This window comes from Gadus chalcogrammus, chromosome 10 (assembly GCF_026213295.1).
Source record: "Gadus chalcogrammus isolate NIFS_2021 chromosome 10, NIFS_Gcha_1.0, whole genome shotgun sequence".
In the NCBI taxonomy this organism is placed as follows: domain Eukaryota; kingdom Metazoa; phylum Chordata; class Actinopteri; order Gadiformes; family Gadidae; genus Gadus; species Gadus chalcogrammus.
Window position 1 is genome coordinate 22,637,528 of NC_079421.1, and position 24,390 is coordinate 22,661,917.

Here is a 24,390-nt window from a genome sequence, read left to right on the forward strand (position 1 = left end):
CACAGAAGTTTGAACTCCAAGCAAGATTAGTTTGCAACTCATACAACATACAAAACATGTTTTTTTGTAAACTTTATTTTGAAGAAGAAAAAAAAAAATGTTCATACTGCTAATATCAATACTCGTATATTGAAATAACATTTAGGGCCAGTAGTTCGGTTAAGCTGAAATCATAATTCTTGAACATTTTCGAGGACGCGGGTCATTCCAACCATGAAACGGGTGATTAAAAACAATCAAGCAACCATAACCCCCTTCCTTCTGATGTATAAAATGCTGATCAACTTTTAAAAGTGAAAACGAAAAAATACAAAACTTTGGTCTGCTCCCCTCCCTGGCTGCTTCATGGGTCGCGCTCAGCCACAGTGGGCGGACGGGGACGCCGTTGCCTTGGTTCCCCCACCAACAACAGAAACGTGTATAGGAACACGGGTTAACCTTGGTGCTATCGAAGGAATAAAACGTAACATTGAGTTCATCAAAACAGTAGAAGGTTGCCTGGTGCTCACGCCTTGTCACTGGCATCAGCTGAACCTCTTGTTGCTCTGAAGGCACGGCAGCTTCCTCCATCCTCGCTTCCTAACTCCTCGCTTCCTAACTCCTCACCCCACCCCCGGCGTCTCCGGTGTCTTTACACATACGAACCAAAGAGAACGAGTACGACTAACGAACGTGGAGCTTAAATACACACTCGATGAAAAGAGAATTGCAAAATTAACTAGAAGGTGGAGACCTCAACGAGCCCCCAAAATTAAAACCAGCACATCTGAGCTCACTCGCTGTCGAATGCGCCAAATTGCCCCCAAATAACAAACCTTTTTTTGTTTTTACTCGGACCAAAAAAAATAAAAAATCCCTACACTCAATTACTGTGTGTGTGCGTGTGTGTGTCTGTGTCTGTGTGTGCGCGTGTCTTTATCCATCTGTGCGTGTGTATGTTTGTGTCCGTCTGTGAGTCAAAGTGATGTTGTGGTTGGTTTGTCTTGGGGTCGGGTCAGCTCAGGGCCGGGCCAGCTGTGGCTCGTGGGCCTTCAGTGTGCCAACAGCGTCCTTCACCGCATGGTAGATGATGTTTTTCACCTGTAGGGGACAACACACAGAATGTGAGACACCCATGGGGACACAAAGAAAGGCTGCCATTTTGTATCGAGCACTCATTTATTGTATATTGCACGTCCTAGCACTTAATGAACGCAATTATTGTATGGCACTTAAAGAAAATAACTTGTTTCTATGAATATCTTTACTGTAACAATATATTGTTTCTAGTCATTTGGATAAAAGCGTCTGCTAAAGGCCTGAAATGTAAAGGTAATGTGTGTGGAGGGCGGACTGACTTGAAGCTTATCCTCATGGTTGGAGTGAGTGGTAGAAAGATGTCTGAACTCCTGGGTCAGTCTAAAGCAGTGCTTCACATGTTCAGGGGAGACGAAGTCCTCTGCCACCTTGATACAGCTGTACAGGTTGTGGACCTAGAGGGAGGGGGGTAAACATACAAAGAATTAAATAACTCAGCGGCAGACAGACAGGGTTTCGCTCCACATTGGGGGTTATTTGAATTGAGTCCGGTTATTTGAATCTGAGAATTCATAAACGCTCTTGGGGAGTTGTGGTACGATGAAGACTAGCTCAAGTTCAAAGCTTAATTAGGGGAAAATGCAGAATAGTAAAACAACATAATATTGCAAAAGCTAAAAGGACTATCTTTTGATCATTGCATTTCTTTATTAAATTAAAACCAACGGCTAGGGACTGAGTGAGGCCCGGGGAGGCTGACCTGGTGGGGAGCCCCGGCGGGGATAAAGACGGCGTCCCCCAGGAACTGGACGATGGCCCAGCCCTGCACGCCGTAGTCCTCCAGCAGCCGCCGCCGCAGCACCTGGTCCAGGTACCAGCTCTGGTCGTGGATCGGGTCGTGGTCCGGAGGGTTCTCCTGGCCCTGTTCCTCCCCCACCTGGCAGACAGGGGCCCCGCACAGAGTCAGACAGACAGGCAGTCAGACAGAGTCAGACAGACAGGCAGTCAGACAGACAGGCAGTCAGACAGACAGGCAGTCAGACAGACAGACACCACAGGGGGCCATCACAGACAGACAGACAGACAGACAGACAGACAGAAGCAGACAGGAGCAGACAGACAGACAGACAGACAGACAGACAGACAGACAGACAGACAGACAGACAGCTGACCTTGCGCAGCAGTTCTCTGATCTTCTCGGCGTCCTTCGCGGCGTAGATGTGCCAGAGCGCCCCCGGTTTCTCCTTCATCTCGTACACCCTCCTCTTCGTCTTCTCGTCCACGTCTCCCTCCTCGATGGTCGTCATGACCTCTGGAGACGCAATTATGCAAACAAAGACAACACAGGCGCGACGTTTCGCATCAGTTTCTATAAATATTCAGTATATGTAAATCTGGGCTTATTTTACAAAATAGATCCAAGAAGACAGTGTTGTGTAACTCTGGGTCGGGCGCCGTCTGGTTTTACCGGTACAGTCGTGTGTGAGCTCGCACGGGTAAAATTGTCTGCAAACTGACACTTTTCATGATGAAACGTTTGGGTAAGTTAAGGTTGCATCCACATCAAGACGTTCGCCCTGACCAACGTTTAGGCACCGTTCCAGAACTAATGTCCAACGTTCTCCCTGCAGGCGCTCGCTGGTATAAGAAGGAAGAGGATAGTCTGCTCTGCTGTTGGTTGCTAAGTTACTACAACAGAAGAACAACCGTAGTGGCGTGAAGTAAGACCGGAGACTTTGGGAGTCTGCATCCTCGTCCTCAAAAGTCTGTCGGTCCAGAATAAAAAGTAATCCTAGAGCTTTGAAACCCAAACGGGGCCATCGGCAGAGTCTCTCCCCCGCTACAGAGGGGTGGACGCTCGGCGCACACAGAGTCAGAGTTAAGCTTTCTAAAATGAAGTCTATTGCCTATTTATTATTTTGATATTCGTTTGTGAGAAATAAAAATTATTCTCGTTACTCGGTGACTTGTTTGTGTCGTCAAGTCAGATTAAACTTCATCCCGAAATGGTCCTCTCAATCGGACAACCCACCGTGGTCATGATAGCGCCATCAGGTGGTAAAGAGCGACATTACCGGTACGAATCAGGGTTTGACAAATGATGAAACTGGTTCAGATGTTTTACATCTATCCTACCCGAGTAGAAAAGACAGAGCGTACTACTTATAACAACAATTGTAAAGGTTTCTTATCTTTACAGAGTCTACTTCGTTATCTTTCCTGGGCTCAAACGCGTGTCAGTGTAGACGGAGAAACATCCCAGACTGATGAGTTTATTTCAGTTGGTAAACTTGATGTTTTGCTCCCACGTGATCCGGTCTTCCCAAAATGAATCCATACCAAGTGTGTGAATTTAGCTATATGGCTAATGACAACATGCCTGCATAACTCCTAAAAAACAATAAAACGCTAACATAATACCGTAATAAATGAAAACGTACTGCTCCAAGGAAGAAGAAAACAACAGCTCCCGTCACCACTGAAGAGCAGTGAAGGTTCCTAACTAACAGCTAGTCTAGGAGAAAACGACCGAGCTGATACTAAAGGAAGCTACAGGGAGGGGAGGAGAGGGGAGGAGAGGGGAGGGGAGGGGAGGGGAGGGGGGGGGAGGGGAGGGGAGGAGAGGGGAGGGGAGGGGAGGGCAACCAGGTGGGGAGGGATGAGGCCAGTGTGAGTTCACTAGATTCAAGAAGGTAGCTCCACAACATATCATGATAAGCGGGTTGTAAAATGGCTTTTGGCCTTAACCCAACCGACGAGTACATAGAGCAAGTTTGATCCCAGAGTGGAGCAGAGAAGACATTTAAAAGAGTGGAAGAGGTTGTTATTTTGTTTGGTAAAAACAGAAGTTTAGCTGTGGTGCTATGCATGCAAGGAGACACGTCTAGGGAGATGAATCTGGGTGCTCTGACAGGGACACAGAGATGGGCCGTGGGGGGGAGAGGGTCGTTAGTCAACAGGGAGGACATGCTACTGAACTGGGACAAGTGAAATCTACAGACCTTTGCGTCCAGCGATATCTGGCTCTGTGAATGAAAAGATTTGGCCACAGTCAACACAAGTGGCCCCAAATAACATGAGGACCTCCTCATGGCCACGCCAGTGATGTCACCGGCAGGTAGGACGGTCAAAATGGCCGACATGTGGCGGGAAAGCCAGTTGGAATTTCGGAGGAGCCCGTCCCCCATCTTAGTCCAAACATTTTTATGCACATTTTATATATTTTATACAGTGTGTTATTCTCCAACATTATGTAGGATTTATTGGCGTACAGTTTACATTGATATTTAAACATATTTAGATATGTTGAGAGGGTGCAAGACGGGAAAATGTGTGATTTATTGAGGGCTTTATTTAGGGATAGTGTATTGCCGGGATACCTAAATAGATCTCGTCAATGTCAATGGCGTCAAATGTCATGAATAATGAAGAATTGCATAAACCAAAGCACCAAGGGATGCAATTAATTAGCTTGCTTTGTCTTAGGGGAAGTCAAGGGATTCATTTATCTTAAGTAATCCGTACATGTTCTGCCATTTGATACAAAAGCAGTTTGTTCATAAAAGTGAAGGCTGTAGAGGAACTGAACCGTCTTTGAAACGTGGATTGTGCTTTTGGTGCAGTTTGGTACACGAGTGTGAGAGGAGAGGGAGAAGGCAGAGGAGAGGGATGGATGTAGATGGTGTGATGGATGTAGATGGTGTGATGATGTAGATGGTGTGATGGATGTAGATGGTGTGATGGACGTAGATGGTGTGATGATGTAGATGGTGTGATGGATGTAGATGTGTGATGGATGTAGAGGGTGTGATGGATGTAGATGGTGTGATGGATGTAGATGGTGTGATGGATGTAGAGGGTGATGATGTAGATGTGTGATGATGTAGATGGTGTGATGATGTAGATGGTGTGATGATGTAGATGGTGTGATGGATGTAGATGGTGTGATGGATGTAGATGGGTGATGGATGTAGATGGTGTGATGGATGTAGATGTGTGATGGATGTAGATGTGTGATGGATGTAGATGGTGTGATGGATGTAGATGGTGTGATGGATGTAGATGTGTGATGGATGTAGAGGGTGATGATGTAGATGTGTGATGGATGTAGATGTGTGATGGATGTAGATGTGTGATGGATGTAGATGGTGTGATGGATGTAGAGGGTGATGATGTAGATGTGTGATGGATGTAGATGGTGTGATGGATGTAGATGGTGTGATGGATGTAGATGGGTGATGGATGTAGATGGTGTGATGGATGTAGATGTGTGATGGATGTAGATGGGTGATGGATGTAGATGGTGTGATGGATGTAGATGGTGGGATGGATGTAGATGGTGTGATGGATGTAGATGGGTGATGGATGTAGATGGTGTGATGATGTAGATGTGTGATGGATGTAGATGTGTGATGGATGTAGATGTGTGATGGATGTAGAGGGTGTGATGGACGTAGATGGTGTGATGGATGTAGATGTGTGATGGATGTAGATGGTGTGATGGATGTAGATGGTGTGATGGATGTAGATGTGTGATGGATGTAGATGGTGTGATGGATGTAGATGTGTGATGGATGTAGAGGGTGATGATGTAGATGTGTGATGGATGTAGATGGTGTGATGATGTAGATGGTGTGATGGATGTAGATGTGTGATGATGTAGATGGTGGGATGCGTCTGCGTTCTGCTCACCGTTCTCGTGGTCTCCGGCCTCCTGGGGGATGCCCACGTACACCATGACGTTGACGGCGTCTGAGACGTCCAGGTGGAGGTTGGTGGTGCCCACCTTACTGTCCTCGGTGGAGATCAGACCTGATGGAGCAGGACAGAGAGACGGACAGAGAGACGGACAGAGAGACGGACAGACAGAGAGACAGAGAGACAGACAGAGAGACAGGCAGGGATGGAGAGAGACAAGGAGTGGTTAGTGACCTTCTGGGACGGCTTTGCTTTGCTTAACCGAGTCCGCTCTAATCCTATTCTGTTGTACGTCCTTGCACTTAAAAATAGTACATTTATCCTAGCTAGCTCGTTGTATACGGGGAATGGGTTAACCTAGGAGTTGTTAATGCTTGGTACTTCTACCAACATCCTTACTGTACCAACGGCCACTTATTGTTTCCCTTATTACTTATTGTAATAAAAGCGTCTGCTGAATGCCCCGAGTGTCCTTCTGGACGTATGGCCCGGCCGTTTCTCACCGTAGGCGTTGTACATCTTGGGGCCGAGGTCCGGACGCACAAAGAAGTTGGGCAGCCGGGCGGCGAGGTTGAGCCGGCCGTCTCGCTTGGTGTACTCCGGCAGGGGAAGGTTGTCCATCAGGTCGTCAAACCTGGACACACACCGAGGGGAGGGAGACCTTTAACAGCAGCGTGGGTCTATAGAACCAGGGAGGCCTGGTGGAGGCCGGAGGGCGGGGTGGAGCTGGAGGCCGTGGTGGAGGTGTAGGGGGAAGTGGTGGAGGTGTAGGGGGAAGTGGTGGAGGTGTAGGAGGAAGTGGTGGAGGTGTAGGAGGAAGTGGTGGAGGTGTAGGAGGAAGTGGTGGGGGTGTAGGGGAAAGTGGTGGAGGTGTAGGGGGGCGTGGTGGAGGCTGGAGGCCGTGGTGGAGGCTGGAGGCCGTGGTGGAGGTGTAGGGGGAAGTGGTGGAGGTGTAGGGGGGCGTGGTGGAGGTGTAGGAGGAAGTGGTGGAGGTGTAGGGGGGCGTGGTGGAGGTGTAGGAGGAAGTGGTGGAGGCTGGAGGTCGTGGTGGAGGTGTAGGAGGAAGTGGTGGAGGCTGGAGGTCGTGATGGATGTGTAGGGGGGCGTGGTGGAGGCCGGAGGGCGGGGTGGAGGTGTAGGAGGAAGTGGTGGAGGTGTAGGAGGAGTAGGAGGTGGTGGAGGTGTAGGAGGAAGTGGTGGAGGTGTAGGAGGAAGTGGTGGAGGTGTAGGAGGAAGTGGTGGAGGTGTAGGAGGAAGTGGTGGAGGTGTAGGAGGAAGTGGTGGAGGTGTAGGAGGAAGTGGTGGAGGTGTAGGGGGGCGTGGTGGAGGTGTAGGAGGAAGTGGTGGAGGTGGAGGAGGAGTAGGAGGAAGTGGTGGAGGTGTAGGAGGAAGTGGTGGAGGTGTAGGAGGAAGTGGTGGAGGTGTAGGAGGGCGTGGTGGAGGTGTAGGAGGAGTAGGAGGTGGTGGAGGTGTAGGAGGAAGTGGTGGAGGTGTAGGAGGAAGTGGTGGAGGTGTAGGAGGAAGTGGTGGAGGTGTAGGAGGAAGTGGTGGAGGTGTAGGAGGAAGTGGTGGAGGTGTAGGAGGAAGTGGTGGAGGTGTAGGGGGGCGTGGTGGAGGTGTAGGAGGAAGTGGTGGAGGTGGAGGAGGAGTAGGAGGAAGTGGTGGAGGTGTAGGAGGAAGTGGTGGAGGTGTAGGAGGAAGTGGTGGAGGTGTAGGAGGAAGTGGTGGACTGTAGTAGAGGCAGCTCACCGTGTTGGCATCATGTCCCGGAAGTCTTCTCCCGGGGGCCAGTCCTTCAGCTTCAACACCATGGGCTGTCCGTCACTGCCCTTCAGGCGTCCTGCAGAGACACGCACACGGTTAATGGCTTGACCGGGGAACTAATGGAACACAGAATACATGCCTCCATTCCACCTCACGGTTTTGAGTCCACAATTCCGAACACATTAAACATTGTCATGTTACCATAAAGAAAAAACTAAATGTATTGAAAAGACTCACTTGAAATGACCTGGAAGCCGTCCCAGAAGTCCCGCACCTTGACGTCGGAGATGATGGAGCAGTTCCTGCAGTTCACCAGGTCCACGTCCTGGTCCCCGAACTCTTTGCTGAAGGCGTCTGGCTGCCACAGGTTCCCCTTCAGGCGCTTGTGGATCCCCGACACCAGCACAGGCTGCAGAACGGAGGACCGGTGACACTCGCTATTTCAATACGCTGCGTCTGTGAGGCCACTAAGCCCATTACAAATGTTTGGGAAAGGAGTGAAAAACAGCCCCAATCGGGAAACCCCCTCTTGAGTCATGAGAGGGTGACTCTCTGGCCGTGCATCTCTAGTGTTGATCCCCGCTGTCTGTAAATACACTCAAACCCTCCCCCCTCACCACCACTCCCACATCGGGCTGTAAGGATGCCAGGATGGGAAGACCCGAAACTAGTAGAAACACTGCAGCTGGGTCTCAGATGAAACCTCTTCTCCCAATGCACAAAAGGCTATGTTTGTGTCCTTTGATATTCATAAGACCATCATCAACACATTCATCAGTGGACACCTACAATAGATTATACCATTCCAAAGCTCGAGACCACTTAGTTAACTGCCTTCCCCCTGAACTGGAACTGAACGATGGTGCAGCCTGACGCATAAATGGAAATACAGCATGACACGCAGTAACCACCCCATCTACCCAGGACACACAGGAGGTCGTTTTACTGAAGGTCACGTGCTCTGTACTTTACCCATGAGCCCGTGCTCTGAACTTTACCTATGAGCCCGTGCTCTGCACTTTACCCATGAGCCCGTGCTCTGTACTTTACCTATGAGCCCGTGCTCTGTACTTTACCTATGGTCACGTGCTCTGTACTTTACCTATGAGCCCGTGCTCTGTACTTTACCTATGAGCCCCTGCTCTGTACTTTACCCATGAGCCCGTGCTCTGTACTTTACCTATGAGCCCGTGCTCTGTACTTTACCCATGAGCCCCTGCTCTGTACTTTACCCATGAGCCCCTGCTCTGTACTTTACCCATGAGCCCGTGCTCTGTACTTTACCCATGAGCCCGTGCTCTGTACTTTACCCATGAGCCCGTGCTCTGTACTTTACCCATGAGCCCGTGCTTTGCATTATGTTTAGGTGAATAACCAAAGAGGTAGCCAGCGCTGCGACCTAAGGGAGGGCCACGCGGCCTCACCTGTCCCTGCTTCCAGCACTCCCTGAAGATCTTCCAGTTGTTGCCGTTGCTGGGGTCCTGCAGGCAGAGCAGCCGCCCGTCACACAGCCAGGAGTGGGAGGTGTGGGGGTCCAGCACGCTGAGGCCCATCACGCCCTCCCTCCGGGCCCCCAGCAGCCCCAGCTCCCCGCCCTCGGGGGGGCCTCCCCGACGCCCCTCCGCCTTCTTGGTCTCCACCACCGAGGCGATGATGTGGTCCAGGAAGTCGGGCAGGCTGCTCTTCAGCTTGTCGCCCTGGGGAGACACGAGAGGGACCGCAGCTCACTCACAGCCCGCCAGAGTCGTCCCTGGGTCTCTGTGGAAGCTGTACCTCAACCTAAAAGAGCCCATTCAGAACAGAGCCATGCCCCCCCCTGGGGACGGCAGCCTGCTGTACGGAGTCGGGGTCGTCACGCCCAACGCCCAAATGAAAAGGCTTCTTAAAGCTTTTTGCAAACCGACTTGAGCGGCCAGACCTGGACTAATTATCACCTCACTGTTGAGGTTATCCTTTAAATCCCTCTCCACACACACACACACACACACACACACACACACACACACACACACACACACACACACACACACACACACACACACACACACACACACACACACACACACACACACACACACACACACACACACACACACACACACACACACACACACAGCTCCCGTTAGCTCTAGACTGCCCAGTCTCTTCCTTGAGCCCCGTGGTATGAAGCAGAACCACTCACGCCTCCTGAGGTGAAGACGGAGGGGAAGGGGACCCCGCCGTCCCCGTGGCCCTGGGGGAGCCGTCCGGGGCCCGAGTTCAGCAGGTCCCTGAGGCTGGAGCCCTCGGGCTTGGGCTGGGACAGGCTGCCGCCCAACAGGAGGCTGTTGAAGAGCTTGGGGCTGGAGACGCTGGGCTTGGAGCGCGCCCCCAGAGCGTCCAGGCCGAACGGTGGCCGGCCGTCCCGGCCCATCATGGAGCGCAGCGAGCCGGAGTCTGGGGGGGGGGGGGGGGGGGGAGCGGAAAGTCAGCCACAACCTCCTTCACGCCGTTTAACCACACGCACGGAAACGCCCAGGGTTAACCGTGTTCGGCCTTTGACGCGTTCAACAGAAGACCATAAACACCGTTTACGCTTCGGGACGTTTGCATGCTTTTGATTCCTTTTATGACATTCGGGCTCGGAAACTCATATTTTTAAACGTCCGACTTTACGAGCAGGCTTTAGGGAGCCCTGTAATCCAGCACCTGGACAGAGTGGACCCCCCGGACACGTTTCCACGCTACCTTTCGTGTCGTCCTTGGCCTTCTGTGTGGCCAGGTCGGCCAGCCAGTGCAGGGCGGAGCTGTTGCCCTCCCCCGTGGCGGCGCGGGGCTCCTTGGCCTGGCTCCCGGACGCCGCCGACGGCCCGCTGGCGCCGCCCACCGTCTCGCCACCGCCTCCGTCTGACGTCAGCGCCGTCTGCGCGGCCTCCAGCTTCACCGCCGACGCATCGGCCTCCGATTTAGCGGCGTGACCGACGCCCGACGTGGACGCCGGCCCGAGGGAGGAAGAGGAGGAGGAGGAGTGCTGGGGAGGAAGACGACAACGTTAGGACCACGCGTCGGTCGGGATGTGGCGTGCATGACGGGCCGCTGTAGGTCAGCGTGGGGGCGGGGCCGTACGGCTGCGTGACTACCTGGGATATCCCGTTGGGGCCGCTGGGCCGACCCAGGGTCTTCCCGTGCCGACTCGTGCAGGGGCAGTTGGCCTTGATGCCCCACTTGCCCCTCGCCGAGTGGACCATGTCCCCGATGTTGTAGAGCGCTTAAGGGGAGGAACGGGGTGAAGGGTTGAACACATCAGAGTCGGACACGTGGACATTCTGTCCGTACTGAATAGTGTAAATAAACTGTACACCAATAGACGGATCATATCAGATGTATTGATCGCTCGGTGAGGGCCCCTACCGGCTCCGGGGATGATCTGCGTTGGCATGAGGTTCTGGGGCTCGTGGGGTTGGCCCTTGGCGCACTTCAGCCAGGCAAACACCTCGTCCTCTGGGGCCTCGTCCATGTCTGAGGGGAACACGTTTACATTAAGGGCCTTCTACAGACGCTCTGATCCCAAGCGGTTCATGCACACATTAACACACCGACAGCGACGTCGACCACGCAGGGCGACAGCCAGCTCGTTGGGAGCAGTGAGGTTGAGGTGCCTTGCTCAGGGACACCTCGACACTCTGCTAGGAGATGGGGACGGGGATCGTACTAGTAACCATCCAGTTACAAGGGAACCCGCTCTACCTCATGAGCTAAGCTGACTCAAAAAAAAGACCTTGTTTTCCAGTTTACATCTTATTTGAATACCATTTCACAGGTCTGATGGCGGCATCGTGACCGCGTCGTAAGACGCCCTCTTGAACTGACCTTCACGAGGCCGGTTCCTCCGGAGCCGGTAGCAGTCCAGACACACGCCGAACCCGCACTTGCGGCAGACCCAGTGGATGTTGAACAGGGTGGTCTCGCACACGTCACACATCTCCCGAACGCCTCGCACCGCACGCTTCCACGCCACCTTCTCTGAAAGGCGGAGAGCACGCGACACATTGAGCTCTGAGCCGTCGCCGGGGCGACCACAGCTCACACAATAGATACGATGGCGTTGTAGGAATGCTCAGAATGATGGTGTTTAACGTTCTGAATATAGAGACCATTTCTGGAGGCTCTGCATGTATTTAAGCCCCCTTTCAAACGTTGGGGTGTAACCAAGAAATGCTCAAGAACATTTCCCAGAAAATCGTTACCGTAAAAAAGTGACAGGAGAGAGGACATCCCAGTTATGTACCGGGAACGTTGAATCAAAAAGGTTGTGCACACCACTTCCCAAGATAATAAGAAATCATTTTCCTTTGGGTGAAGTGCAACTATACGTCACAACTAAATTAACAATGACAGGAATTAAGGCTCCAGCCCCAGCGACAGAAGCCGTGACCCCAGAGGGAGTCCTGACGCACTCTGGGGGAGTCCTGACACACTCTGGGGGGGGTCCTGACGCACTCTGGGGGGGGTCCTGACGCACTCTGGGGGAGCCCTGACGCACTCTGGGGGGGGTCCTGACGCACTCTGGGGGGGGTCCTGACGCACTCTGGGGGGGGTCCTGACGCACTCTGGGGGGGGTCCTGACGCACTCTGGGGGGAGCCCTGACGCACTCTGGGGGGACTCTGGGGGGAGTCCTGACGCACTCTGGGGGAGTCCTGACGCACTCTGGGGGGAGCCCTGACGCACTCTGGGGGGAGCCCTGACGCACTCTGGGGGGAGCCCTGACGCACTCTGGGGGGGGGCCCTGACACACTCTGGGGGGGGCCCTGACACACTCTGGGGGGAGCCCTGACGCACTCTGGGGGGAGCCCTGACGCACTCTGGGGGGGAGCCCTGACACACTCTGGGGGGAGCCCTGACGCACTCTGGGGGGGGTCCTGACGCACTCTGGGGGGGTCCTGACGCACTCTGGGGGGAGTCCTGACGCACTCTGGGGGGGGTCCTGACGCACTCTGGGGGGGAGTCCTGACGCACTCTGGGGGGGGAGTCCTGACGCACTCTGGGGGGGGAGTCCTGACGCACTCTGGGGGGAGTCCTGACGCACTCTGGGGGGGTCCTGACGCACTCTGCGGGGGGAGTCCTGACGCACACAGGGGGGAGCCCTGACGCACTCTGGGGGAGCCCTGGCGCACTCTGGGGGGGTCCTGACGCACTCTGGGGGGGGTCCTGACGCACTCTGGGGTGTGAGACTCACGGTGCGGCTCCACGAGCATCATGGCCTCCTTCTCGGACATGACCAGCTGGCAGAACTGGTCGCCCACGTTGGCCAGGATGTACTTGGACGTGTCGAGGTCCAGGCCCTCCTGCACGGCCGGGGCGGGCAGCCACAGGCCCATGGCCATGGCGTCGCTCTGCTGGGGGCTCAGGAAGCCCTCCACCCGCAGGATGCCTTTCCTGGTGAACGCCAGCCTGGAGGGGGGGGGGGGGGCAGAGATGAGCTTCAGGACCGATGGATGTCTGGACTTTAAACCGGGGGACATGTTAATGGGCCTGGGGATGGCCATGGAAAGATTTATTTCATATTTTTCTTTAAAATAATATGCAGTACCGTCTTTATACGGTTTTATTGGATTGCTATGACGACTAGAGAATAAAAAGTGTATTGCTCGACATTATACATTTTTGTTGAAGACTCACTTTTTTGACATGGTAATGACAAAGGTAAACATTTGATGGGTCCTTTGTAGGATTAATTATTAATAATTAATAGGATTATTAATTAATAAGGTTAATTATTAATAATTGCATAGGGTGAATGCATTATTAATAATTTAATAATTGCATGCCGTTTCTCACGCTACTAAGATTTACCAGTCAAATCTGATTAGTCGGGCCAGACCCATAATGACTGATCGTCAGATCATTTTAGCCACATATACCATTTTTGTCTGAGGCCAGAGGCGGGGGGGCCAGAGGCGGGGGGGCCGTCGGGACGATCGGAAGATTTTATTCCCCTTCAAGACGCCGTGAAAATCCCCGACATTTACAATACAAGTCTCGGGAACATCCAATTCATTCATGTTGTTGTTTTTTATGTTTTTTTTTTTTTACTTCATTAAATTTTTGTTGTGTTTTGTCATTGTATGTTTTATATTAAGTGCAGAAAAGCTGGATACATATCTTTTTTTTGGTTAGATATACCATTTTTTTAAGGTGACGTTTCAAAGTCCTCAGTTACAAAGTGTTTTTTTGGAGAGACATACTGAATAAATACATCATGTTTTCAAACTCAAAAATAATCGTTTGAATGATCGTGATTTCAATATTGCCCCAAATAATCCTGATTATGATTTTTCCCATAATCGAGCAGCCCTACTCCTGTCCACCTCACGGTTTAGAGTCCACCTCATCCTCACATAAAGCCTACAACTCATATGGCCATCGTCACATCACAATAACCCAAACACCTTGTGTTGACCACTAGCGTGCACCACTGAGCCCTTCATCCTGCCCGGGGAGACAGACGCGCTCATCATCCCGCGGTCGCGTGCACCCACACCCACCTCCGGAAGTGGAAGAACCGGCAGGCCACGTTGGGGTCGTCATCTCCGTCCGTGTCCTCGTCCCGGTACTTGCGGTAGCGCTCCAGGCGACACTCGCGGCACTTGTGCAGGTGGGGCGCCACGTTGATGCAGGAGCCGTCCTGGAGGAAGGACTCGCCCGACTGCTTCAGGCGCCGCACCTTGGACTGGTCCTTCAGCACCGACTGGCCCACTGCAGGAGACAGGACAGGGTTAGGGAGGACTAGAGGAGACAACACGGGGTTAGAGAGGACTGGTCCTTCAGCACCGACTGGCCCACTGCAGGAGACAACACGGGGTTAGAGAGGACTAGAGGAGACAACACAGGGTTAGGGAGGACTAGAGGAGACAGGACAGGGTTAGGGAGGACTAGAGGAGACAACACAGGGTTAGAGAGGACTAGAGGAGACAACACGGGGTTAGGGAGGACTGGTCCTTCAGCACCGACTGGCCCACTGCAGGAGACAACACGGGGCTAGAGAGGACTAGAGGAGACAACACGGGGTTAGAGAGGACTAGAGGAGACAGGACAGGGTTAGAGAGGACTAGAGGAGACAGGACAGGGTTAGGGAGGACTAGAGGAGACAACACAGGGTTAGGGAGGACTAGAGGAGACAGGACAGGGTTAGAGAGGACTAGAGGAGACAGGACAGGGTTAGGGAGGACTAGAGGAGACAACACAGGGTTAGGGAGGACTAGAGGAGACAACACAGGGTTAGGGAGGACTAGAGGAGGGATGGGCCGATAGTCGATTCTATCGACTATCGACGATAGATGGATTCCATCGTCGATCGTCTCAAGTTGCCGATAATTATATTTTAATAACTAATTTAAAAAATATATATATATTATTATTTATTATTATTTATTATTATTATATTTTTGAAAGCGCTGTGGTACCTATTTTTTCAACTTAAAAAGCCCCGCAAATTTTAATTTAAATTAACTGGCACCGGTGGAAGACATACTATGTAGCGCTGACCTGCCGTATTCACTCACTGCTGCGAGAGGAGAGGAGAGGGGCTCGGAACCTACCGGTCTGCTCGCACGGCGAAATGACATCACACCCCGCTGCACCATTTCCGGGTCACAGCTGTGGTACATGAGCTGTGTTCGACTTCGAAATCGTTCCCTATTCACTCACTCACTATTCCCGATAGTGTTCGTGATATAGTGCACTACATAGGGAATGAACAAACGAGAATTCGGACACTACGCTGAACATTTCTAAACATCATTTGCGTCAGTAAATGCGCCGGGTATTGGTGTGACGCAGACAGATGCGCCCACATCATGTAAACAAACCGGTCACTCTCGAAGAAAGCTGGAGGTTGTATTGATGTTGAATGTTACATTTCTTTGAACAAGGTTTTCTTATTCATTTTGAATGTTTAATTTTCTTGTTAAATCCCAAATAAATTGTTGATATTTCCGGAGACTCCATCATTAAATGTATTCATTTTCGCGCTTGAACTTGTTTTAAACTTTGTCTTTCCCATGTTGAAGAGAAAGGGCCTCTGTGTCACGTCATATTTATACCCCAGGGAAATAGGACGTTATGAATTACTAATTAAATGTTCCTACATACTCTGATCAACTTTGTAAACTACTTTAGAAATGACAGAAATACTGGGGGCCCCAGTAGGGGGCCCCAGTAGGGGGCCCCAGTAGGGGACCCCAGTAGGGGACATGGGTTTACCAGGCGCAGGGGGCCCTACCTTTGAAGGGCTTGGTGCGTGGGCGGCCCTTGGGCGCTCCCACGGTTTTAGACTTGGGCAGCATGCCGGCCTCTTTGGCGGGGCCCGGCGGTCTGCCCGGGCCGGGGCCCCTGTCCGGGCCCTCCTCGTTCTCGCTCAGGTCCGACAGGTCGCTGTTGATGCTGGAGTCCGAGTCCCTCTTGGAGGACTGGCCCCTGTCCTCCAGGTTGAACTTCTGGGTCTGGCTCTGGTCGAAGTGGCCGGGGGCCTCTCCGTTCCCCCCGGGGCTGGAGCCCGACGTGGAGGTGGGCTTCTCCTGGCCGTCCTGCTCCTCCTTGGGCTTCGCTCCTTCGCTCTGGGGCCGCTGAGAGAAGGCCAGGGCGGGGGAAGAGGAGCTGGGGGCCGCGGCCGACGGCAGCGCCGCGAAGGCCGACGCCAGCATCCCCTTGGGCTGCTCCGCCATGGTGAACAGGTTGGGCTTACCGTCCGCCGCCGCCGCCGCCACGCTCTCCGCCTCCGCACCGGAGAAGCCCGCGAAGGAGGCCCCCGGGGGCGCATCCCCGTAGGCCAGGAAGGGGTTGGGGGGCTCCTGGGAGGCCTGGAGGAACAGGTTCTGGTGGCCGTCGGGGGTCTTGGTAGGTGGCGGCCCGGGGGCCGCGGCTCCGTTACTACCGACCCTCTTACCGGCGCCGTGGGCTCCAGAAGACGGAGCCGGCACGGCCGGGGCCGCGCCCCTAGCGCCCCCGGGGGCCGCGGCCAGCACGCAGTTCCCCGCCGCGTGGCTCTCGGGCACTTTGGGCGGCTCCTTCTGGGAGCCGAACAGCGCGGCGGAGCCGTGGGGGCCCGCGGCCTTCTTCTGCCCGTCCGCGGCCTTGAACAGGCTGGGGGGCTCCTTGCCCAGGCCCTCCGACACGGCGGTGAAGTAGTTGGTGTCCTTGGGGGAGGACTGCGCCGCGGCGGGGCTCTGGGCCGGGCCGGGGCTCTGGGTCATGCACTGGAAAAACAAGTTCTGGTCCTGCGGGGGCTGGGCGTCCTTCTTCTTGTCCCCCCCGAAGCCAAAGCCGAAGGGTCTGGAGGGGTCCTGGGGGCCGGTGGCGCCGGGGGCCCCGTTGGTCTGGGAGCTGACCTCCCCGAACACGGGGGCCGCCCCCGGCAGGCTGGCCGGAGAACGGAAGCCCAGGTGGGTCTTTGAGCCCTGGGAGACAAAAGAACAACGAATCATCCACGGCGTCAACATTCGATTAAATTAGTACAGCCCTTAGTCACCGGAACAGTCCCAAAGGACTCAAGGCCGTTTAAATATGACCCCCCCTGACACCAGCCCCCCAGGGGGCAAGACAAAACTCCCTTAAGTAGCAAGGAAGAAATCTTGCGAAGGAACGAAGAGTGGGGGATCCCTCCTTCAGAGGGAGAGGGGGGGTCCCTCCTTCAGAGTGGGGGTCCCTCCTTCAGAGGGGGAGGGGGGGTCCCTCCTTCAGAGGAAGAGGGGGGGTCCCTCCTTCAGAGTGGGGGGCCCCACTCTGAAGGAGCGGGATCAATGGGGCAATGCGTGCCATAATTGGCATACATACATGCAGGCAGAACATTGTGACCGGTGTCGTGGTGCTGGTGCTGGTGCTGTACCTCTGTCTGGTTGCCCCAGGCAGGAGCCTTGGGACTGAAGGCCACAGCGGGGGAGAGGGTGACGCTGGCCCCGCTGCCCTGGGAGGACGAGGAGATGGTGACGGGGCCGGGGGACACTAGCGCCGCCGTACGGGGGTACGCCGGCTCCGCCAGGGGCGCCGCCGACGCCTTATGCACCGAGCCCCCAGGGACCAGGCTGGGCATCTGGCCCAACGACGGGAAGGAGGTGTTGGAGAACAGGGAGGGGGCGGGCTTCAGGGGCGGGGGGGTGGGCGTGTGAGGGAGGGGCGTGGTGGAGTCCGGCACGCCCTGCGTGGAGAGGGGGCGGCCATTCTCCTTCACCTGGCCCGAGGACCGAGCGGCGTGCGCCTGCTCCCCGAGCAGGGCGGGGACGTCGTCCGGGGACCTGGAGCTCCCGTTCTTGGTGGTGCTGCTGACGCTGTCGGCGGCCGCCGGCCCCCCCTCTCCGGTCCAGAGGCCCGGCCCGGCGGCGGAGGCCTGGCCGGCCTCGCCGTCCGTGGAGGCCGCCTCTCCGGCGCCTTTGAAGCGCTTCAGGTTCTTCTCGTCCTCGCCGTCGGAGGCCGAGCGCCGCCGCCGGCCGCTGTCCACCTTGGCCGCCTCGCTCTCCTTCCTCCGACGGGCGTTCTTACCCAGCTGGGGGCGGGACAGAGGAACCCGGGGGTACGTCATTATTTAGAAACACACTGGGGTTGAATACTTGGTTCTGATTGCTCGATAACGTTCCGAGGGTCGCATTGCTTTCTCAGTCACGGGACACCTCTGCATTTTAAAAGTTGAAAATCCTCGCACTACAAATCCAAATCCAAGTAGAACATCGATCAGATGTTTCCATGACAACAACACTACGTGCGCAAATCACTGCAGAAGAATTTTCTTGTTAAACCAACAAAGATCTTATTGAGATAAAGTAGCTGGTATCTAAAAGGTGGTTGATAGCTGTGGTATAAATGGAATAAACCACTCCGGGCTGTACAAGGGGTGTGATGATGCAAACAAGGTTGTTGCCCAGTGCGAAAGTCAGCCCATCATGATTTATTCCTTACTCAATCAATACCCAATAAACAACAGTATCAAGTTGTTTGCATTATACACCATTAAGTTTTAATGACGATCTTACCTCGTCCTCTGTGAGCATCACGTGAATCACACGAGGGTCCACCATCTGGTTCTCATCTCCCTGTGAGGACAAGAGAACCACTTCATGACAAGAGAAACACGACCTTGATACATTTTAGTTTGGGCCTGATCCCAGTCGTTCACTACCAGCCCCTTTATTTTAGATTCAGTTTCCATCACAACTTGAGGAATGGGTCTCTGGGTTACCTCGTCCATGGTGATCTCCATGATGTGTGTGACGGGGTCGTGCTGGGAGACCAGCCCTATTGCCCAGCGCTCCTCAAACTCAGGCTGGTACACTCGAACCCTGCGCCCCTGAATAGTGTACGATCCTGGGGGGGGGGGTAGCATCTTTTAATACCACCTCATCAATATTGTGACGCATAGAGTGACAGTGAACATTTCTCTACCTCCGAATTCGGGCAACCTGTTACTAAGACATCGGACCTTAGTCCCGCGTTGCAGTTGGCGGTAAGCCTGTAGATTAGTTCGGGGGCCTGACTCACCCTTTCTGAAGATCTCCTGTAACTCAAAGTCGCTGCGCCAGCTGGAGATGGAGGCCAGCAGGGCGGGGTGTTCCAGCACGCAGGAGTGTCTGAGGTCTTTATCAAACTGAGCCAGCAGAGGGAAGACCAGGGAACACAGCGCGATGGAGCAACAGCAAAGAAAGGTTACTAGATGAACCCAGCAAAGGTTAGGAGATGAATCTAAATCTCGAGCAGAGGAACATTATTTTGGTTCACAGGCGGTGTGTTTAAGAGGCCAACGTACCTCGAATTTCTGGAGGGACTTATCCTCGGGGAGGAACTCAAAACTCCCTTTTCCAAAGAACTCGACAGGAACCACAGAACCCAGGCCGACTCGGTCCACCAAGGAGCGGAAGGTCTGAGGAAGAGACCGTGCGTTACCCACCGTGAACCCTCAGGACACACTGGCACAGCCGAAGTTTGAGCAGAGTAGAGTTGACCAAGTGAGTGCAAAACTATTTTCATACCCAAAAAGGAACATATTTCAGGAATGTCTTGGTTATGTACTTTTTCTAAACAAGTTAAAGAGACTTCCTCTGGTGGTCTGATTCTATCTCCAGATGCTGGCTTTAAATCAAGGCTTAGTGATAAGGAGGGACAACAGTTACAACCATTTCCAACTAATATAGAGAACAACCTTCACTGACTCTGGTGGACCCATCTGACTGTTTACCTATAAGGCATGCATTTGTAGCTTGTTCTTTCACAAGAATGAATGAACCGTATAATTGGGTAAGGGTAAGGTTAGAGTAAGGGGTTGAGCTAAACGATAACTGCGTGGCAGTGAATGAACAAAAGCTGTTTGGGTTTTGGGTTCTGATAGGTTACTATTCAGAAGTTGGAACAGTAGAAAAAGCTGCTTCGGATAGCCCTGATAAGAACCTTCAGACATTGCGTGGGCGCAACATCCAAGAGGAATACAGCAGGCCAGCGAACAGCAGACGTTTCGTCTGTAAATTCCTCATTGACGATATGATAAAACAACCAGCGCAGCATCAGAATCAATCAAACAGGGGCGATTACCATCCATACCGGTCGCTCCGCACACACAACCAAAGTACCCTTTCTAAATATAAACTCTCTCCTGCAGCCTTCCAGGTGCATGCTTACCAGAGCGGGCCAGACAGAGGAATTGGCCGAGGCGGCTGCTGACCCAGTGCCGTCACTCTGGGGGGCCCAGACGATGGACTCCTCCACCAGCAGCGCCTTCACTCCTTCCCCGTACACCTGCACCCAGGAACATTGCTGCACAGCGTTCTGGAACTCCACAAACACCTGCAGATGGGAGAACACCAGACACACATGCATAGGACGGGATCAGAGAAGGGAGGGCTGCTGCATTCACATCGAAAACAACTTCTACAAAAGATTCATGGTTTGCTGAACAAGCGCTTTATGAAATAGCGCAATCGGCTAGATCTTACATTTGTAAGAAGAATAATTATGAAATGCTTTGAAGAGGATGTCTGTGGAATTATAAGCATACATAACTACAGGTTTAAGTTCACGTTCTTAGTTATTTTGGGGTGTGAACGGTTACAATTTTTTTTTTTTTCGTGTACACGGTTAACCTTTTTTTTTATTAATGAAAAAAAGTTTTTTTTTTTGTTTGTTTTTTTTATAACATTTGTTTGACCGGTTGCCATGGTTATCTCCGGGCGATTAATTTGCAGTTGCGGCGTTAATTAGGATAAGGTCAGCTTACTGTTACATTCAACTGTAATCAGAAAAGGCGGTTATACTATAGACCCTATAGTATCCGTGGTATAAAGGCTGGGACGAATTTCGAATTATAAATATGTAAACTACGTTGAAAGTATAGACCGTCGCGTGCGGCGTTTTTTTTTTTTTTTTTTTTTTTTTTACGGTTTTCGTTTACTTATTTTTCCTAAACGGTTATGATTTACTAACCGGTTACACATGCACAAATCTGAACATTTCAGGAGCAAAAGTTATGAAAGAGTTCATATTGGGCTATGCAGGTCTCAACATTGCATCCGTCTCTACAGCTAGCTAACTTTTATATGTATGCCAACAACGATTTGTTTGAAATATGGATGCAATGCAGCGATGAAAGAGAACAGGACAGGAAACAAATGACCTCCAGTGTGATAAATGATTTTGCGTTAGCGCTTCCATACTAAAATGAATAACTTCTCTCTGAGTTGTCCTTTAAATACTGCAGTGCATGTTGGGTAACATAATTTGCTTGTTACCAATAGTAGCTGCAGAGAACTTGATACATAGTGCATGTGGGTCAAGTTGGTCAACATAATTTGCTTGTTACCGATCAGAGCTTGAGAGAACCTCATAGACATGTGGTCGGGAGTTTGCAACTTTGAATATTTCATAATAATTCCTCACACACACTAAACAAAAGGCCAGACCAAGTTTTTCTTCCTCCACATTGGTCCCGGTGTTGTGTCGAGATCTGTTTCCCCGTCGAGATGTGTTTCCCCTAGTCCCCGCCCCCGTCCGAAATGACCCGAAAAGGCCCTCTGTTCCATAGGAAAGGAGGCTCACACATCTTTCAAATTCATACTGCTGACTTATTTCCCCACAAGAGATAAGTGCTGTGATTTCCAGGCTGATATCATTCAATTTGACCATTTAGAACAGGGGGAACGCATCCTGACAGCTTGGAATATTACTGTCAGATACTGTTCCCCCTCTGTTCCATAGGAAAGGAGGCTCACACATCTTTCAAATTCATACTGCTGACTTATTTCCCCACAAGAGATAAGTGCTGTGATTTTCAGGCTGATATCATTCAATTTGACCATTTAGAACAGGGGGAACGCATCCTGACAGCTTGGAATATTACTGTCAGATACTGTTCCCCCTCTGTTCCATAGGAAAGGAGGCTCACACATCTTTCAAATTCATACTGCTGACTTATTTCCCCACAACAGATAAGTGCTGTGATTTTCAGGCTGATATCATTCAATTTGACCATTTACAACAGGGGGAACGCATCCTGACAGCTTGGAATATTACTGTCAGATACTGTTCCCCCTCTGTTACATAGGAAAGGAGGCTCACACATCTTTCAAATTCATACTGCTGACTTATTTCCCCACAACAGATAAGTGCTGTGATTTTCAGGCTGATATCATTCAATTTGACCATTTAGAACAGGGGGAACGCATCCTGACAGTCATTATCTGGGACTAGGGGAAACACATCTCGACGGGGAAACAGATCTTGACACAACACCGGTGGTGATTTGGACTGAGGATGGCTTTGTTCTAGAGACTTTAAACTGATGGAGGGTTGTAGAAAGATTATCATATTGCCCTTGTGATTTTATACCATTTGTTGTAAATGTATGCTTAAATACACTGAGTTCAAACAGACGTTAGTCCTAAAGTCTAAATCAAGGACATATAGCCTACAACCGTTTATCCCCTTAATAAACTAAAGCTCAAACTCATGTAAAGATGAAAGCTGCTTTCTTAAATTGGACACACATAAATTGATTACGATTTATATATTAAACAAATTGGGAGATTCAAATAAAAATACTTGTACTTTTAATGCAAACCTTTTGTCAGAAAACAAGTACTACAACAATCCGAGTACCAAAGCCAAACAAACCACGTTAAATCATCCTTGCACTAACTTTGTTTCAAGGCCCAGAATGAATCAAACCAACACTGGGTACCCGAACGGCCGAGCATGGGCTCGCCTTCTGGGACCAGAGAAAGCCACGACAGCGATACCCCTCAATGCAAACAGTAACAACATTAACACAATTAACAACCCCCCATAAAACACCCAAACACGGCGTGCTGTCGCCACGGGAAGACGCATTTCACGGGGGAATTTACTTTTCACCATCTGAAAAACGCAAACAAAGCGAAGGCCGACCCATCCCCGGCCTCAAGTTTGGCTCTGCCTTCACGACTGCGACATCCACCCCGCTTTCACACACCAGAGTCTCCCGTTCATCCCCGGGATAAGACATGAACCACATCGGGCGATACCCTGACAGGCCTCAACCACAGAGCACCCTGCGTTATAACAAAATCACACATTCACATTCACCGTTTCCACTAGCTGGTCCCAAATGTGCGAGTGAATGTAAACACTCACCGTGAGCCCGGCTGCGGCTTCTCCTCCGCCAGCCTCGGGAGCCGCCAGGCCGATGACGCTGACCGCCCGCACGGTGCCCCGGAGCCAGTCCCGGCGGGGCCCGGCCTTCTGCGGCTCGGCCCCGTCCGCTCCGTGGCTGTCGGACCTGCCCTCGGAGAGCAGCAGGAACAGTCGCTTCCCCATCAACTCCAGAGAGTCTCCCATGTTGTGCTGCAGGTAGCTCCGCTAGCCACCATGAACAGAGCGACTTCGGGACTTCTGTGACGCTCGGAGCTCCGGGTTTAAAGAGACCGTCGAGCACTGGGGTTCCGTCCACGCCACTTGATATCGCCAAAGAGGCTAGGTCGACATGAGCGCTCTTGGATAACCCGGTGGTGTACCGAGTCGAGACAAAGAATTGAAGGGTATGGATGTTATTGTCTTCAATGCTAACGCTCCCATACCGCTCTGTCCGCCATTGAGCCCTGCAACAACCGAACGCACTCCTCGTCGCTCCTCGGCACTGCGGAGACGGCGGTCGATTTCGCTGCAATGGCGACCTCTAGCGGCGGGCTCGTGTACGCTTTCTTTAATCTTAATAATACAATGGGCATAGTAAAACTCGGTTTTATTATTTTTGCCTTGTTCAGTCCTTTATCTGGCCGACTATGGCTCTTATTGTTTGTTTTTTGGTATAAATAGGTAGATCTAGTACGTTGTAGGATTGCGTTTAGAATAATCGCTGTCCACCCTTCCATTGATTGACCAGAAGGGGGTGCCAATGTGCCGCAAACCCTCCATTGACATCAGGGTGGGCGACCAGACGACGTTGAACCTTTTTCTTGTTGTGCAATATCTAATTAAGAATATAAAATATCCTGTTATAAAATGCCGCCTCATCGATCATTAACCTGAAACTAAGCCTTGAGAATATTAAGAGGAAATCAGCAAAGTATAGGCTGAATGTGTAGGCCAATTTCTTACATGCGTTTGTTTGTTATTTGTAGGCTAAATATGGACTAGATCCTACTTTTAACACAGTAATTCTGCCAATATTTATCTGTTGTCATTCATAGAATATATTCTGTAGGCCTACAACTAAGTAGGAGGTAGTGGGCCAGTAGTATGCTTGACACAAAAAATAAATAAAAACACCGCCAAATCCCTGGTGATTATTATCTGAATCATTATAAAGACACAACATTGCTCTCACCTTTATAGCCTCCTCCGAATTTATTTATGAAATGTACAAGATACACCTTAAAATATGTACAAAATCTCAACATGGTTTCCTATATCAAAAGTGATAA

The 24,390-nt window shown here is 51.8% G+C and overlaps 1 protein-coding gene across 2 annotated transcripts; it reads right to left on the bottom strand.

Annotated features, from left to right (window-relative positions):
* Positions 1-76: 76 nt before the first annotated feature.
* kdm3b (lysine (K)-specific demethylase 3B) lies at positions 77-23,598 on the bottom strand. 2 transcript variants are annotated; one of them, XM_056600169.1, is made up of 25 exons: positions 23,102-23,598; positions 20,117-20,281; positions 19,251-19,364; positions 18,986-19,091; positions 18,687-18,811; positions 18,481-18,540; positions 17,343-17,996; positions 15,741-16,914; positions 14,005-14,215; positions 12,696-12,910; positions 11,329-11,481; positions 10,870-10,977; positions 10,599-10,726; positions 10,207-10,489; positions 9,662-9,915; positions 8,904-9,176; positions 7,717-7,888; positions 7,465-7,555; positions 6,219-6,349; positions 5,710-5,829; positions 4,020-4,043; positions 2,190-2,329; positions 1,778-1,954; positions 1,338-1,472; positions 77-1,080 (listed from the first exon to the last, which is right to left on the bottom strand). In XM_056600169.1, the coding sequence occupies exons 1-25, from the start codon at positions 23,303-23,305 to the stop codon at positions 1,000-1,002; spliced, it is 5,298 nt and encodes a 1,765-aa protein (XP_056456144.1). In that variant the 5' UTR covers positions 23,306-23,598; the 3' UTR covers positions 77-999. The 2 variants fall into 2 exon arrangements, with proteins under 2 accessions (XP_056456144.1, XP_056456145.1); XM_056600170.1 differs by lacking the exon at positions 4,020-4,043.
* Positions 23,599-24,390: the final 792 nt, after the last annotated feature.

Bases quoted from the DNA above. Each gene is read 5' to 3' on its own strand.
- kdm3b (XM_056600169.1), bottom strand. From the start codon at position 23,305: ATGGGAGACTCTCTGGAGTTGATGGGGAAGCGACTGTTCCTGCTGCTC. The intron at 19,365-20,116 runs GTAAGCATGCAC...TCTCTTCCTCAG, and splicing joins CCTCTGTCTGGCCCGCTCTG to ACCTTCCGCTCCTTGGTGGA. The intron at 11,482-12,695 runs GTGAGTCTCACA...TCCGCCTTTCAG, and splicing joins GATGCTCGTGGAGCCGCACC to AGAAGGTGGCGTGGAAGCGT.